General features: G+C 45.2%; 1 protein-coding gene across 1 annotated transcript; it reads right to left on the reverse strand.

Moving 5' to 3' along the window:
- Window positions 1–2,044: 2,044 nt before the first annotated feature.
- Prss45p (serine protease 45) lies at window positions 2,045–9,387 on the reverse strand. Its single transcript, XM_027932213.2, has 6 exons — window positions 9,306–9,387; window positions 7,476–7,502; window positions 4,287–4,443; window positions 3,512–3,786; window positions 2,569–2,732; window positions 2,045–2,278 (listed from the first exon to the last, which is right to left on the reverse strand). Exons 1-6 carry the CDS (start codon window positions 9,385–9,387, stop codon window positions 2,045–2,047), a joined length of 939 nt encoding a protein of 312 aa, XP_027788014.2.
- Window positions 9,388–16,327: the final 6,940 nt, after the last annotated feature.

The raw sequence follows: 16,327 nt of genomic DNA on the forward strand, positions 1-16,327 counted from the left end.
TCATTGTGTATATGTACCACATTTTCTTTATCCATTTATCTGTCCATGAACACCTAGTCTGGTTTCATAGTTTTATAGGGTATTCTGAATTGTGCCACTATAAACATGGATATGCATGTGTCACTGTAGTACGATGACTTGAATTCTTTAGGATAAATACTGAGGAGTGGTTTAGCTGTGTCATAGGGTAGTTCAATGCCTACTCTTTTGAGGAGACTTCATACTGATTTCCATAGAGATTGTGCTAATTTATATAATCCCACCTACAATGTAAAAGTGTACCTTTTTCTCCACATCCTCTCTAGCATTTATTATTCGAATTCGTGGTGACTGCCATTCTGACTAGTGAGAGATGAAATGAAATCTCAGTGTAGTTTTGATTTGCATTTGCCTAATTTGAATGATGTCAAACACTTTTTCATATTTTTGTTGACCTTTTGTATTTCTTCCTTTGAGAAGTATCTAATTCATTTGTCCATTTATTAATTGGGTTGATTTTTTCATGTAAAGTTTTTTGAGTTCTTTATTTCATCTAGATATTAATATTCTATCAGAAGAATAGCTAGTGAAGATTTTCTCCCATTCTGTAGGTTCTTTCTTCCCAACTGTTAACATTGCTGTGGAGAAGTTTTTAATTTGATGCCATCCCATTTATTAACTCTTGGCATTGTTTCCTGAGGTTTACGGGTTCTACTGAGAGAGTTGTTGCCTGTGCCTACATGCTGGAATATTGACCCTACATTTTCTTCTAGGAATTGCATAGTTTCTGACCTAATTTCTAGGTCTTTGATCCATTTTGAGTTGGATTTTTTTGTGTGTAGGGTGAGAGATAAGGGTCTATTTTCATTCTTCCACATATAATCAGTTTTCCCAGCCATTAATATTTTTAATGGATGTTGGCAAGCTGATTCTAGAGTTTATATGGGAAAAATAGGTAATATTTTATTTAAAAGAGGAGAATTGTTGCTACAATTTAAGAAAATATAACAAAGTGATGGAAACAGTACAGTATTAGTCCAGGGGCATAAAGGTCAGTGGGAAAATAATAAGAGTTCAAAAATGAATGCATAAATATATTGGGATTTCATTATAAGTGTGGAAATTCAAATCAGCAGGAAAAGGATGGACTATACAAAAAAAAAAAAAATGGTGACAACAAAATCAGTTCTTGGGTTAGAAACAGAGTTAGGTCCCTGCCTCACACCATATAGAAAAAGAAATTCTATGATTACTATGATTACTTCTGGGGACAGAAAACAGAACCAGTGGGGACCAGATGAGAAAAGAGGAATCTTTATATACAATCTCTGAATTTTAAAAATAAATCACAACAAGAATGTATTTATATATTGCTTGAAATGTTTTTTTTTTAATAAGAAAAGAACATAGAAGGAAATACATCAAAACGAGAAGAGTGTGTAACTCTGTGTGGTGGGACTGGGGAAGGTTTCCTTTCTCTGGGCTTCACTGTATTTACTAGCTTTCTATGATGAACATATAATACTTTTACAATTAGTTTAAAGAAAACAGGAAGCTATGTTCAGTGTACTCTCTGTGGATCATTCCTACTGTCAGCCTATAAGGCATGTTTTGACTCCTCCCTTACAGTAATATACCCACTGTACAGATGAAAGAACGGAGGCTGCAGGTCCAGGTCCTTTTCCTATGCTCCAACACTGGAGAGAGAGAGCTTCCCATTTGGGAGCTCCCTGGCAGAATTAATTCCAGGAGGCCCTGACCTCCCACCTACTCCCAACCCCCAGGGATGCTCCAGAGAACAGAAAAAAGAACCAGCTCACTTTGCATTAAATTTAAACCCTACTATCTTTGTCCCAGATTCCAGAACCCTCTGGATCATACTCCCCCTTTTTCTCACCCAGGGCTTAGTCATTCACCACACCCCTCCCTGCTGGGATGCCAAAGCAGGACCCAGTTTCCCAGGGGCCACTCTTTCCCTACCCTTGAATATGGACATGTGACCTTGGTCCAACCCCCCATCTGTTGCCATCCAGCAGAGGCAAAGCAGACAGAGGAAGGGGTGAAGTCAGGGGCCCATCAGAGGCCACAGCAGCCAGGACAGGAATAGGAGCCAGGAGGAGCTGCAAGGACCAGTCAGAGTTCCATGGCTCAGTTGCTTCTTGATCCATTGGCTATATTTGGTGATGCGAGCGAACACTCCTGGATTCCGTGTTTGGGTGCAGGCCTTCTCCCAGGACAACACCCCAGCCAGGACCCATCGGCCATCGACTTCGCAAGCCAATGGTCCCCCAGAATCTCCCTGTAGAGAAGAGAGGAGTGAAGGAGGCTCCTGAGCCCCAGGAGACCCCGAGTACCTGCCCTCTGAGTTCTATTTGAGAGCCGTTCTTGCTAATTGGGGCCTCCTTGGGCTCCTCAGTTAGAGACCCAACTCATAATAGCAGCCAATGTCAAAGTTCCAGGTGAAGGAAGGTGAGAATAGATCCTGTTAGTAACTGAGAGGGAGCTAAGCAAGCCCTGCCCCAGGGAACTGGCCCCCACCCAGGAGTTACTAGCAGGAGAGCTGCCAGAATCTGCACCTCCCAAACTCACAGAGCACAAGTTATCTCCATAGTTGGTGGCACAGACCAGATCTCCCTGGACAAGGCGGGTAATTCGGGGGATAACGGAAAGCTTGCGATAAATCTTGTTACATCTCTTGTTGTCCATGATGAACACCTCGGCCTCCTGCAGCTCTGAGGTCAGCGTGGAGTTGGCTGTGGAGGAGCTCAGTTGGGTGAGCAACAACCCTTCACATCACTCAACCTTGACCTCTGCCCAGGATGTTGTCACCTCCAATCTTGAGGCTCAGTCAAGCCATGCCCTGTCACATTTCCATCCCCTACTTCACTCGGTCCTTCCCCTTGCAGTGTCTACCCTAAATGTAGACCCCTTACCTTCTCAGACTTTGGTTAGGGATCCTCTTCTCTGGGGAGCTTTAGCTGCTGAATCAAGCCAGTACTCATCAAGTTCCAGGGTGGCCCCTTATCAGTTGAGACCCCAACCATGTGCCATTTCTCTCCAGGCTGATAGGTTTGTACCGGCTATTCCCTCTGTCCCCTGACTAACACTTGCTCCTCCTTCAGACGTCTCAAGCAGTCCCTCTGCCCAGAGCTCAGCCCAGATCTCCCCAGGTTTTTGTCAGCCTGCTCTCCCCGATTCCATCGCCACACACCATGCACACCACATACTGCTGTGACTCCCTTCCGGGCAGGGCATGCATTTTCAATGGCAGGGGCTGGGTGTGTGTCAGATGCCCAAAGTGTGCCAAGTGAGTGAACGAGGGAGGGAGTGAACTTATGAACCCCTGACCCTGAGTTTCTGTAAGAGGCAGATGATTACACCCAGTCTAGAGAGTGTAACCAGAATGAAGTGGCCGTGGAAACCATGACAATGGTCACCACGGGAGACATGGTCCTAACCCATTTAAAGAACTAAGGACCAGAGGTGACAGTCACTTTGACCTCATGCCCCCACCCCACTCCATCCCGCTCACCTAAAAAGCGCTGTTTGACCTGGCCCCAGCCAGTCACCCAGCACTGTGTGCCAATCTTCAGGTTAAAGTTGGGTTCTGGGAGACAGATGGGCTGAACATACTTGCTGAAGGTGACAGGAGTGAGGAGTTGGAGAAGGGCGATATCACCCACGACAAATGTTCGACCCCAGAACTTGGGGTGCATAATGATGTCCCTCACAGGGATCCAGATGACCTTTTCGTATCTCATTGGGTTCAGCTTGGAAGTACCAAGTACCACTGTGTAGTTTTTGGAGCTGCAGGAGATACAGAGCCCCGCCTGGCAGATATCAGTTTCCCAGACAAGTATGCCCCTACCTCTTCCAAGGACCCTCTCCCTTATCAGAAGTCCTGTCTGATTTGCTGTGCTCACTCCACCTTGCCTAATCTACCCTGGAGGTCTCAGAGAGAGAGGGATCTGCCTGTCTCGTCCTTCTTTATTCAAGTTGACTGAAGATGGCCTGTTCTCTGTGGCATGCTGCAGGTTTGTGGGTATAGATGCACACAAATGTATTCCCGTGGGAGGGGGGTTCTGGGTTTTCCTACTTCCCAGCTAAGAATACAATCTTTGTTGCTTGAGATTCCTGCCCCAGTCAGTCCCTGGCTGCCTCTCAGATCCTGAGTATGACACATTCCTGTGCTGGCCACCACTTCCCACTCTTCCCCACCCGTCTCCTTCCACAAAGAAATAAGGAAACTGGGCTGGGTCCATTGTAGCTCTGAATCTCCAGGCCCTGGACCCATAGACAACACTCACCCTTTGATGCAATGGGCGGCAGTCACCACCCATTTGGAGTCAATGAGGGACCCTCCACACACATGCTCACTGTCTATCCGGAGGCTCACCTCCCAGGGCCAATGGCGGGGCTGGTCCGAATCCTGTGTCCACCAGGGCTCACCACAAAGTTCAGAAACTAGCATATCAGAGAGACACAGTGACCACATAGAGGAGGATAAGAATGACCAGAACCAAGAAGCTCTCCAAGGCCAATTTGCATAATGCTGTAAAGTCAGGGGCTTCTTCCCATTTCAGAGAGGGAGATTGAGGGTGAGAGGCAAGTGGCCTGCCCAAAGGCAGTAAGCTAGACAAAGTGACAATGACAGATACAAGCATCAAGAAAGGGACATAGAGAGTTCACAGCAGGAGAGACATACTGAGATTCATGAGAGCAACCAGCGCAGGACTTCAAAACAAGGGAGAAGCAGAGAAGGAATCCTAAGCAGAGAAATGCATATCCTGAAAATCTACAATGTTTGCTGCAGTCTTTACACCAAGCAGCCTGGAGCCCACGGAGGTCCCCACTCACAGTTCACACACTAGTTTAATCAGCCAAGATGTACGACTGTGTGAATGAATGTTTGAACGAACACAGATGCAGGAATTCTAAATAAAATATTAGCCAACATCATATTTTGAAAAACAACACTCCTTGATCACATAGGGATTGTCCCAGGAGTGCAAGGGTGGTCCCACCCTTGGAAGAGTTCCAATGCTTTCTCCACATGAACAATTCTAATGATCTGGAGGGAGAGAGATTTTGTGCTTTTCTCAAGAGACAAAAAAAAAGGGGGGGTGTTTAAACATTCAATGTGTACTTATGACTTGAAAAAAAAAGAAAAACAAAGGAAATCTGTAACTTTTGATATGTCAAATACCTATAGGAAACATCAACATCGTATACTGTTGAAGAACAGACCAAAAAAAAAAAAAAAATCTACATTATCAGAAGCCAGGATAAGGAGACTCTGTGAGAAGGGGCAGAGGAAGTAATTTTTGAGAGCCTAAAGGGGATGTCCTGTTCTACCTTTTAACTTGGCTGGTTGAGGTCACAGGTGTGTTCATGGTGATAATTCCTAGATCCAGTCACACTTTGTGCATTTTATTGTATGTACATAATACCTTGCATGAAATCATTTACTTTTAAAATCACTGCTATTTCTTTTTTTTATTTTTATTTTTTTAATTTTTTATTGTTGGTTGTTCAAAACATTACAAATTTCTTGACATATCATATTCCACACTTTGATTCAAGTGGGTTATGAACTCCCACCTTCACCCCATACACAGATTGCAGAATCACATCAGTTACACATTCACTGCTATTTCTTTACGCCAGCACCACCACCAAGAAAATATACTCAAAATACATTTTCAGTAGCAAAAAAATTACAAGTACATAGAAATTAACCTAATACCACATAAGACTTGTGCAGTGATAAATTAAAAACTCTAATAAAGGACACAGAAAATAATCAACATAAATGGAGAGACGGTCCTTTCTGTGAAAGAGAATGACTAAGTATTTTAGATATAATTTTCCCAGAATTAATCTATAATTCATTTTCCAAGTTAGAATTGTTAAGACACTTGATAAACTTGTTCTAAAATTGACATAGAAAAACAAAGGTCTGGAAAGAGTTCGATCATTGAAAAATCCCAGTAAAGAAGGGCCTCTGTGCTGGCAGATATTAAGACCCACATGAAAGCCAAAATAACAGGAATGGTATAGTGCTGACACATGGACAGACAGGTGGACCAACTCAGGAACTTGATGTAAATGAACAGGTCACCATAATCAATGCATAAAGAACCACTGAGTAGGTGGTGTGAAAACTAGCTTACTATGAATGAACTAAGAAAAGATTCCTCATTAATAGTGCTTGAAGACCTAAAGGTAAAACTGTGAAATTAACAGACTGTGTGCCATGGGTGGGAAAGAGTCCTTAAAGCCCAAAAATACAAACCATGCTGGGCTACTGGTGCACACCTGTCTCCCTGCTAACTGGGAGGCTGAGCAAGAGGATTGCAAGTTCAAAGCCAGCCTGGGCAATTTAGCAATATTCCGTTTCAAAATAAAAATAAAATAAAAAGAAGTAGGGATGTAGCTTCATGGTAAAGCACCCCTGGGTTCAATCCCTGGTTACCCCCCCGCCACACACACACACACACACACTCCACAAACCATAAAACATAAAACTAACTTGATTACATCAAAATCAAGTTTGAGGGCTGGGGTTGTGGCTCAATGGTAGAGTGCTTGCCTAGCAGGTGTGAGGTACTGGGTTTGATCCTCAGCACCACATGAAAAAAAGTAAATAAAATAAAATTATTGTGTCTATTACAACTAAAAATATATTTTTAAAAAAGAGTGGTAGGTCTGGGGCAATACATTGCTTATTTCCAAATGAAGACATTTTTAAATGAAAACAGGAGGAAACATGGGGCCGGGGTTGTAGCTCAGGGGTGGAGCACTTGCCTAGAATGCCTGAGGCACTGGATTCGATCCCCGATACCACATAAAAATAAACGAATAATAAACAAAAAATACACATGACAGCGATATGTATTGTTATAAGAACACACAAAGAGCACATGGAACATATCAGAAAAAAGTTGGAGAAGGTGGGGAGAAAGGGAATAGGAGTGGCGAATGGGCAGAGCAATTTAATCAATCAACCAAGCAACCAATAATGAATCAGAGTAGAGCCTGGCAAGACCTGAGACAATAGAGGTTCGTGAATCCAAAGGACAGGAGAAACCCAAGCCTTTGCCCCTGATATATAAGGAAAAAGATAGGAAACCCAAGAGCCAGGCTCTGCAGACAATGCCCCAGGGCCCCAGGGCCCAGGAGGCTCCAGCTGCAACTGCACAGTTTAGAACCCCAAAACACATGGAAAAGTATAGCCTCCTGGACATGTCCCCAGAGAGGATGCAGCCTGGTCTGAATTCAAAGAAAGTCTGCATTCCCATGGAGTCCCTGTAGATTTTTCCCCTGGATTTTTAAGTCCATATATCCTGGTAGTCTCAGGTTGTTCTTTGAAAAGTAGCCCTGCTAGAATATTCCTGGTTCCTACCAACCCAGAAATGCTATCAATGTGATGCCCTTCCGAACACATCCCCCAAAGACCTGAAGCTTTTCCTATGGCAGGGGCCCACTGAACTCACCTGGTGTAGTTCTGTCATCTGTGAAACCTGAAGGAGAAAAGATGGCCAGAGATGAAGCAAAAGCTGGTGGCATGATGACAGCCAAGATGTGCATGTTTTCATTAATTAGTTCACTCATGTATTCTCCAAATATTCCCTCATCTCCTGTATGAGCCTAGCTTGGAGGTAGACGGTGGGGAACCCATGTGTCACATAGAGCCGGCCCTCCAGGAACACAATGCCCAGCACAGGAGGCAGACCTAAGTACACAATCACTCATGTGAGATCAGAGTGACAGACCCCAGGTGTCAGGTGAGCCCCTGAAGAGGCGGTGGACAAAAGAGACTTCTGAGAGGAGGGGTTACTGGGGCTGGTCTTAAAGATGACAAGGCACAGCAGAAATGAAAAAGAGATGACATTCCTGGCAGAAGAAACATTGTGGTGTATGCTGCAGACGCCAGAGGATGAAAACAAGACCTGTGATAGCTAGAGACAGATGATACCAGGAAAGGAGCACAGGAGCCAACCACAGAGGTCCTTGAGCACCTGGCCAAGAAGCTGGTTAAGACCCTCTGGGACGCCAATAAAGGTGTGGCAGTGCCAGGCTCGTAACATAGCCAGGAAGGTAAAGGACTGAAAGCTCTGAGATCCCACTGGAGATACTGCAGAACCAGACAAGAGAGGAGCAGCTCTGGACGAGGAAGTTGGTGTGAGACCAGACATGGAGAGCTGGATGGGAGATTTGGGACTATAGAGTAAGAGAAGCTAGTTTGTAAGGTGAGGCTGCTTTGAACCCCAAGAGTCGAGATGTTTCTAGGTCATTTGAGTGGAGACTTCAGCAAGTGGCACATTGTTTTAGAAAGCATTATCACATAAAATGTCAGCTTAGAGCCCAGGGTGAGTTAGTTCACCCAGTGAGCAGTAAACAGGGGAGGAGCAGGGAACTAGAGAGAGCCTTAGGGGATACCCCTATGTCAGGGGTGAGCAGAGCTGGAGGGGGCCTGGGGCAGAGGCTGAGGAGGTAGAGGGTTAGTCCTGAGGTAGAGGAGAATCAGGAAGCCAAAATAAAGAAAATGAAGGGAGCAGTAAAAAGGTCAGGTCAATAAAGACAAAGCAATGGGCTAAGGATTAGGTGGGATGGAAGCATGAAGCCTAACAGCCAGAGGGGCTGGGGATGGAGGAAGAAACACAGCAAAGAGAAGGGGAGAGGAGGATGGGCGACAGGAGGCGGATGGAGGGAGCCCAAGGCAAAGAGGGAACCTGACGGTCTCTTTTCTGAGAAAATGAAGCAGCTGCTGGTAAGGCACACTGGGTTGGAACACGAGATCTGGGAAGAAAGTGAATTTTAGAATACTCCTTTGAGCTGTTCAGGAACATGCCTGAGCCAAACCAGCAGAATCGGTGGGGTCTTCAGTTGGACTAGCTACTGGGGAAGAGCAGAGGATGGGGAGCAGGAGGAGAGTGTGAGGCTCCAAAGGTGCTGGGGAGAGGGCGCCAGGGAGGTCAGGACATTAGTCACAGAGTCCAGGCTGGCAGGGGCGGGGCGGGACGGGGGGGGGGGGGGCGCGGAAGCGGCAGGATGCGGAGGAGTCACAAGACAGGGGTGCTCCGCACTGGCGGTCCCGGGAGGCTGGAGGGCAGGTGCGGACCCAGGGAGGAGGCCAGAGAGGACAGGGGTTTCAGGTCACTGGGAGCCCCTGCAGAGATCCTGGGAGGGCTAATAGAGCAGAAGTGGCCACTGGGGTGGTATGGGGACAGAGAGTCCCAGATGCCAGAATAGACAGCCACCCTGGCAGGACAGGGGCGAGAGGGGCGGAGGGGCGGAGGATGGCCCAGAAGGCGTTGCCTTACCTGAGTTTGGCGGTAGCAGAAGCAGCAGCAGCAGGTGGCAACTCAGGAACCGGGACCTCAAGGATCCTCGACCGGCGGCCATGAGTCCCGGGGCCACCTAACGCCTGCGGGGTTGGCTCGGGCGGGCTGGCTCAGGACAGCGTCTCTGGCGCGTGCTGTGATGCGTCTCTGACTTGTGGTGGCGCTTCCGCACGCGCGCAGCCAACGGCTCCAAAGACAACCTCGGATCCCAGGGTGGCCGGGCCCATGCAAGCATCCCAAGTGGCTCTGAGGGTATGACAGTGCCCACAGAACCTGTCTGCTGAAGGCCCCGACCAGATCCTTGGCACCTCTGCCTACACTAGAGAGTTCCACAATCACTATTGATGTGAGCATCTGGAAAGATGTTAAAAGTACAAGATGGGAGAAAAAATAGTATGACTAGGGAATTAGGGACCATCCTTTTAAGAAAGTGATACATAAGGTGGTCCTAAATCAAGGAGTCCTGGGAGAAACCTGAGAAAAGAAAGGCATTTTTCCTCCTTTACACACCACCAATAAGATCAGTGTCACTGAAAGAGGTGGTGGTTTTGCCAGACCTTATAATAGGGCTTTTTGCAGAAATATGATGTCTTTTGGTCTGCTAGACATGGCAGGGATTGGGAGATGACCACCAAGACTGTTCTTTCCCCATAACCCAGCCTGGCACCTAAGTGTTTCCACACAGGTGAGGTGATATATGCTACTTCCATATCAACAACCAAGAGAAAGTTGCCTTTTCTCACTCTTGTTACCCCAGAGCATTGATTCTCAAAGGTCTCTAGAGCCACAGCGCTTGCCACCTGAGAACATGTTCCAAATGTACATTCTCAGGTGTGGGCTCTACCTACAAAATTGAAAACATGCAGAGAGGAAACAGAAATCAATATTTTAACAAGCCTTCGGAGTTAAAATCCACACAGATAATTACACATTGCTGAATCCATAGTGTTTTTGATAAGATTGCTTTATATAGATGTTTAGGTTTCTGCCAATATATATAGAGACAGTAGTACATCAGTGTCATTATTTTACCAGTTCAAGTGAGCTACAGAAAACTTATTTGCCTTTTATATCTCTTTATACTTCTCTGTTTGTAAAGTCATTATTTTAAACACTTCCTTTACATCAATGTAGAACCATGTCAAACAGTGTATGAGTTTTCTTAAACCACCAAACGTAATTTAGAGAACTCAAGAGAAGGAAATGTTATTTTGATTATTCCCCCCTTTCTTTCTGATGTCTCAAATTTCCTTTTATTCTTTCTTTTCTGTTTAGAGAGCTCCTGAGTTTATGGTATTCTTTTATGGTAGAATTGTAGGTGACAAGTTCCCTTGGGTTTCCTCAATCTGAGACTCTTCTGATTTCCGTTTAATTGCTACAAGCTGCTTGTCGCTGTGGAGGAACGTGGCTTGACCCTTGTTTCTTCGGTACTTGAAACACTGTGCCACTTAATTCTGTCTCCGTGTTTTCCGATGAGAACTCCACCGTCATCTGAATTAGTTCACCCTGTAGGTAATTTGTTATCCTTCTTTGTAGGTAGTTTCTTTAATTTTTAAAAGTTGGATTGCCATGTATCTTGTCATAAAATTCTTTAAGTTTTTTTAAATTCCGTTTGTGTTTGTCCAACATCTCAAACCTGTACGTTTCTGTTTCTTGCCAAATTGTTCATTTATTTGTTTGGCTATTGATTCAGTGTTATCCTCTTTCTTTCTTTCACACTTTGGTAACATGAACGTTAGACCTTTTTACATTCTTTCATAGGTCCTCAAGATTCTGTGCATTATTCTCCTCCAATCTATTTTTCAGCTTTTAGATTATACAATTTCTCTTCTCCATCTTACTGTTTACTGATAGTTTTTCCTTTTGAGCTATTCTGAACTTGGGACTCTTCATTGGATTTTTTTTACTTTTGTTACAGTATTTTTCAATTATCAATGGTTCTCCTTTCTATCTTGTATTCCTTAGCTAAGATACCAGGGATTGAACGAGGGGCACTTAACCACCAAGTCACATCACCAGCCACTTTTTATATTTTTATTTTGAGACAGGGTCTCACTCAGTTGCTTAGGGACTCACTAAGTTGCTGAGGCTGCCTCAGCCTTCTGAGCTGCTGGGATTGTAGGCTCATGCCACTATGCTTAGCCAGTATTTCTATTTTTTAATTAGAAAAAATCCCAGAACCCCACAGAAACCAACTCCAAGATTTTATGCTTTCAAGTAGTGTTCAAAAATATCAGTTTGAGCCAGACAGAGTGGCACACAGGGAGCCCAAGGCAGGAGAGAACAGCCTCAACAACCCTGTCTCAAAATAAAAAAATATAAAGGACTGAGGATGTAGCTCAGTGGTAAGAGCACACTTGCATACAATTGCCAGTACTGAAAACATACACAATTGGATTTATTCCATACATTGCATTAGGGAAGAAAGACTTCAGCTTGGAACCAAGTTCAATACCAAATACAGAATGATCTGCTGAAAAATTTTTAGCCAAGAGGCAGCGCTAAGGAGTCAGTAGATGGGAAATTACCAAAAGAAACTTGCTTAGATATGAAGAGTAGAGAATTCTTGCTAAACAGGCTCAGCAGGATTCTTTGCTAAAACTAGAGGAGGGCTCAGAGGAAACTGATTAAAGTTTGGTCAAGGAGGGAGTCTTCGTCAATTCTATATTGAAGGATCTATGAATAAATGTTGACCAACTAGATAAGAAAAGCAACTGGGCATAATGGCACACCTCTATAATCACAGAGACTTGTGAGGCTGAGGCAGGAGGATTGCAAGTTTGAGGCTAGCCTCATCAACATAGACCCTGTCCCAAAATAAAAAAAACACCTTGGGGGTGTGGCTAAGTGGTAGAGCACCTGTGGGTTCAATACTCAATGGGGGGTGGGGGTGAGAGCAAAGACTATTTATTCTAATCTTGCTGTAGGAAAGGAGTCATCTAGATCCCTTGCATTTTGGCAGAGAGTTGAAAACAGAAGAGCAGGAAGGCTATATTGCAGGGGAAAAAAAAGAGTCTTCAAATGTGCCCTGGTTAGAGGTTGTAAGCATGGAAGCTGTAGGCAGGCTAACTAGAAGTGGTGCATCTTGCGTGATTCCTTAAAGATATTTCACTTTCTCTGATTGGTCTTAAGTTGGAAGCAGATACAAAAATTGGTGAAATAGCTTAGATTCTCCCCACAAAGTTATTTTGGGGGTGGAGGGTTGAGTGTGTTTGTTAATCTGTTCTTCTACCAGGCAAAGATACAGCAGTTGGTCCCCCTTTGCCCCAATCCTATTTGGCATGTAAGGACGTCTAGATATGTCATCTATAAGAAAAGAGCCTTTACTAGATACCAAACCTGCTTGTAACTTGATCCTGAACTGCCCAGCCTCCAGAACTATGAAAAGTAAATTCCTGTTGTTTGTAAATTAATTCCATCTGTGGTTTTCTGTAGTATAGCAGTATTAGTCAATTTTCAGTCTTCTCTGTTCCTATGACAAAATACCTGAAATAAATCAACTTAAAGTAAAAAAAAAAAAATCACACAGATAAAAAATGAACCATAACACTCAGAGTGGGACCATACAATGGAGAAAAGCTACCTGCTGACCAAGAAAACTGGATTGTTCTGGTAAAAAGAAGTTAAATTTATTTTGCTAACCCACGAATATCCAGTGGTTTGTTGGGAATTGGTACTATAATCATTAAGAGACAGTGTTTGATGTTTAGGCCTGATCTCCCAGTCCCATCCTTCCTCTGGCAACAATTGGAACTGCCACAGACTGCCCATTGAAATCTGGGGGTGAGACATGGACCCCTGGAAGGACAAAAGGCAGAAGATCAGGACAAAGCTGGTCAGCAGATCAACAGAGAAAATGGGAGACACCAGACCTTATATGAGGTCACCAAACCTGGGTACAATGTTTTGAATCTCTCACCCTACTTCATGTGGGAAATAATTTTTCTGGAAACAAACTCGGATGAGCAGCAAGGGGAAGAACGGAAAAAGGAGGAATATTTGTTATGCTCCGACTTCACTCGGGCTCCCTGTTCCATTCTCTCCTGATCACCTGCCCCTAGCAGAATCCGTGTGACTCAATTCTAGAGGTTACTGCAGAGATGCTGGAAATGACATAAGGGACCAGGATCTGCTCAGCAAAATCACCCATAAGATGCACCTCAGAGCAGGTACTGCCTTACATCTTCTATGGTTAAGAAAAAGAACTTCCTTAGCTACATGGGGGCACAGCTCTCCACAGAGGAGGTTATATATAACCAAACAACCCAAGTGAGCGGAGCTTCAGAACACACAGGACACTATCCAAACATTTATTCAGTTCACATTTAAAATCTCCACACTCAAAACTGTCTCAACACAATTCAGGATGCCCCTAATGCAGCCACTAGGGCACAGAGGAAGGAGTGCTGTATTAGGATACCCAACGAAAGGCCAGTTCCACAGGCTACTCAGTCATAGATGGATCCACACCGGAGCCGGCCAGCCACAGGCAATTGAGCCAGATGTGGAAGTCCCAGGCCTGACCCTCTTCAGGGACCAGGCAACACCTCTTGCATGCCATCTGACAATGACCGCTCTAGCTGGCGTAGCAAGGAACGTGGGATTGGGTTCTTTGTCTCATGAATTCGAAGAATAAAACCCACAGACACAGGGTGAGAGTAAAGTAACAGGCTTTATTAGAGTAATAGAAAAGAAAAAGTAGAGTTCCCAAAGAGAGAGGAATCCCAAAGAGGGATAACAAAGGGTGACTATTGTCTAGGGGTTTATATAGATATGTAGTTTTAAGGAAGTTAGCCCCCTGCCCAATCCTGGATAAGACATTCGTGTCCACAAGGTATTTATACAGGCTTTAGTCCAATCAAAATATCAATCAGGCATTTTTCCTTCTTTGGAGGGGCACGGACCCCTGTCACGTAGGTCCTGATTTAAAAACAGCTTTTTTGTAAGTTAATTAGCAAATACATACAAGTGCTCTTTGTGCTCTGCTACTTAGGAGCATCTCCCTATCCCCCCCAACCGTCTCTCTTCCTCCTGACATCTCTGGTGAGACACAGTCTCAAGAAGACCCTGAAACCAGGGTTTCACCGTGATGACTTCTATCCTTTGGCACATATTCTCCAAAGTGTCCCAAGTCATCATGCTACCCATGACAGGACTGCAGGCATTCGAGCCTTCCTTTCCAACAGGGAGAGCATGGCCCAGGCATGTTAAACTGTGGGTCTCTCGAGGGTCAAAGAGTCTCGCCAGATTTGAAGAAAGGACATTGAGAAGGAAAGGGAGGTTAGAGGAGAGGCCTAGTGGGAGACCCCACAAATAGGAGGGGAGTGGGCCCGGGTGATCATATGGTCACCAGGATTGCTCCGGAAAGCAGAAGACATATGAGCAGCATACAGACTCCCATGGAATATATACCAGAAGCCTGATTTAAAATATCATTGATCCACTTCTTAAACTGGATGATCTCTGTATAAACAGAAGGAAGGACACCGCATTTGTAACCCCAGCTCACGACACCTATCTGGATCCACGTGTTGTTAACTTCACAGGCAAGAGGGCCCCCAGAATCTCCCTGGAGAAAGAAAAACAAACAAACTGCAGGGATAGAAGAGGGTCCTCATCCGACCAGGCAGCACGCCACCTGAGGTTCTGAGGAGACAGACATGCACTGGGCTTCCTTCCCCAGGATCCCCAAAGGCACTGCCAGGCTCAGGTTCTCATATTCTCAGGGGAATATGAGATCTGACAGAAGGAGGTTGATGTGGGAAGTTGAACATCCTCTGAGAAGTGCTACTCTTTCCTGATGACCAGGGAAGAGGACACGAGACACAAAGCCAGCAGGGCCTACTACACCTGCAGTAAACTGACTCACTTTGGGTGCCCCTACTCTTCCACTGCTGCTGACCCCTTCCTCATGACCCTTGCCAAAACCACCCATGAGCTTGCAGCTACAGGAGAACCCCTGACGGAGAAGACAGCAGGCAGAGCCCACTACAGTTTCTGGCCAATATCGTTGCCTATCAGTCAGTCCTTAAAGGAACCTTAAATATTTTGAGGATCACCTCTGCATAAAAAGAACCAAAATTCTCATCTCTTACCCCCCCCCCCATTTTTCCCTGATCAAACTCACCTGTCCAACCCCCTCTGTTCATCAGCTCCACTACCTTCCAGACTGGGAAATATCCAGACCCTGCTTTTCAAGTGAAATTCGGCATGTACTTTCCCAAACCTGCTCCACTAACCCCACCACCAGTCACCTCCAGGAGAAACCCAGGGTCTTCCTCAGCCCCTCCCTCAACACCAGTGCCCTATGATCTTCACCATTCCACCTCAAACACATGTTCTATGGTTCCTTGCTTCCCCATGCCCTGCTTAGAATCCAATGGTGATCCCTACATGATGAAAACTGCTCTTAGATTTCAGTCTAGGCACCATATAACCAAGAAAGTCATTGACTTAAAAGGAAAATCTGATCACACTCACCCAGGCACCCTCCCAGTCCTGCCTGAGCCAGACTAGAACTTGGCCCTGCACCCAGGCTCACTCTACCTCCCCACCCCACCCACTCACCTCTCTGGCCACATCTGCTACCCCATTGCTCTACATGTTTAAATCATCCTTCAACTGAAGATCTGCCCCCAGACCTCTGGGACACTGTACATGCTGAGCCCTCTCCCTACATGAAGACTCTGGGCCTCTCACAGAAGTGACTGATAGTGGGGACAGTGGAGTAGGTTTGGGAAAAGACATGTGAACTTTTACTTGAAGGGGCAGTTTGGGATGTTTCAGAGTCTTGAAGATAGCAGAGCTGGATGGATGGGGTTGGATACATGGGTTCACAGCAGGGAGAAGTCATCCAGAAAAGGTAAAGACTTTGGCTCTCTCTCTGCACAGGTGATAATGAAATTATTCAGGGTTCTTGGAACTGCTTCTTTATTCATTCCAACAATAAAGCTCTTTCCAATACATGCAAATATGCATCTGATAAGACTAGGCCCAAAAGC

This window comes from Marmota flaviventris, chromosome 1 (genome assembly GCF_047511675.1).
Source record: "Marmota flaviventris isolate mMarFla1 chromosome 1, mMarFla1.hap1, whole genome shotgun sequence".
NCBI classification, from domain to species: domain Eukaryota; kingdom Metazoa; phylum Chordata; class Mammalia; order Rodentia; family Sciuridae; genus Marmota; species Marmota flaviventris.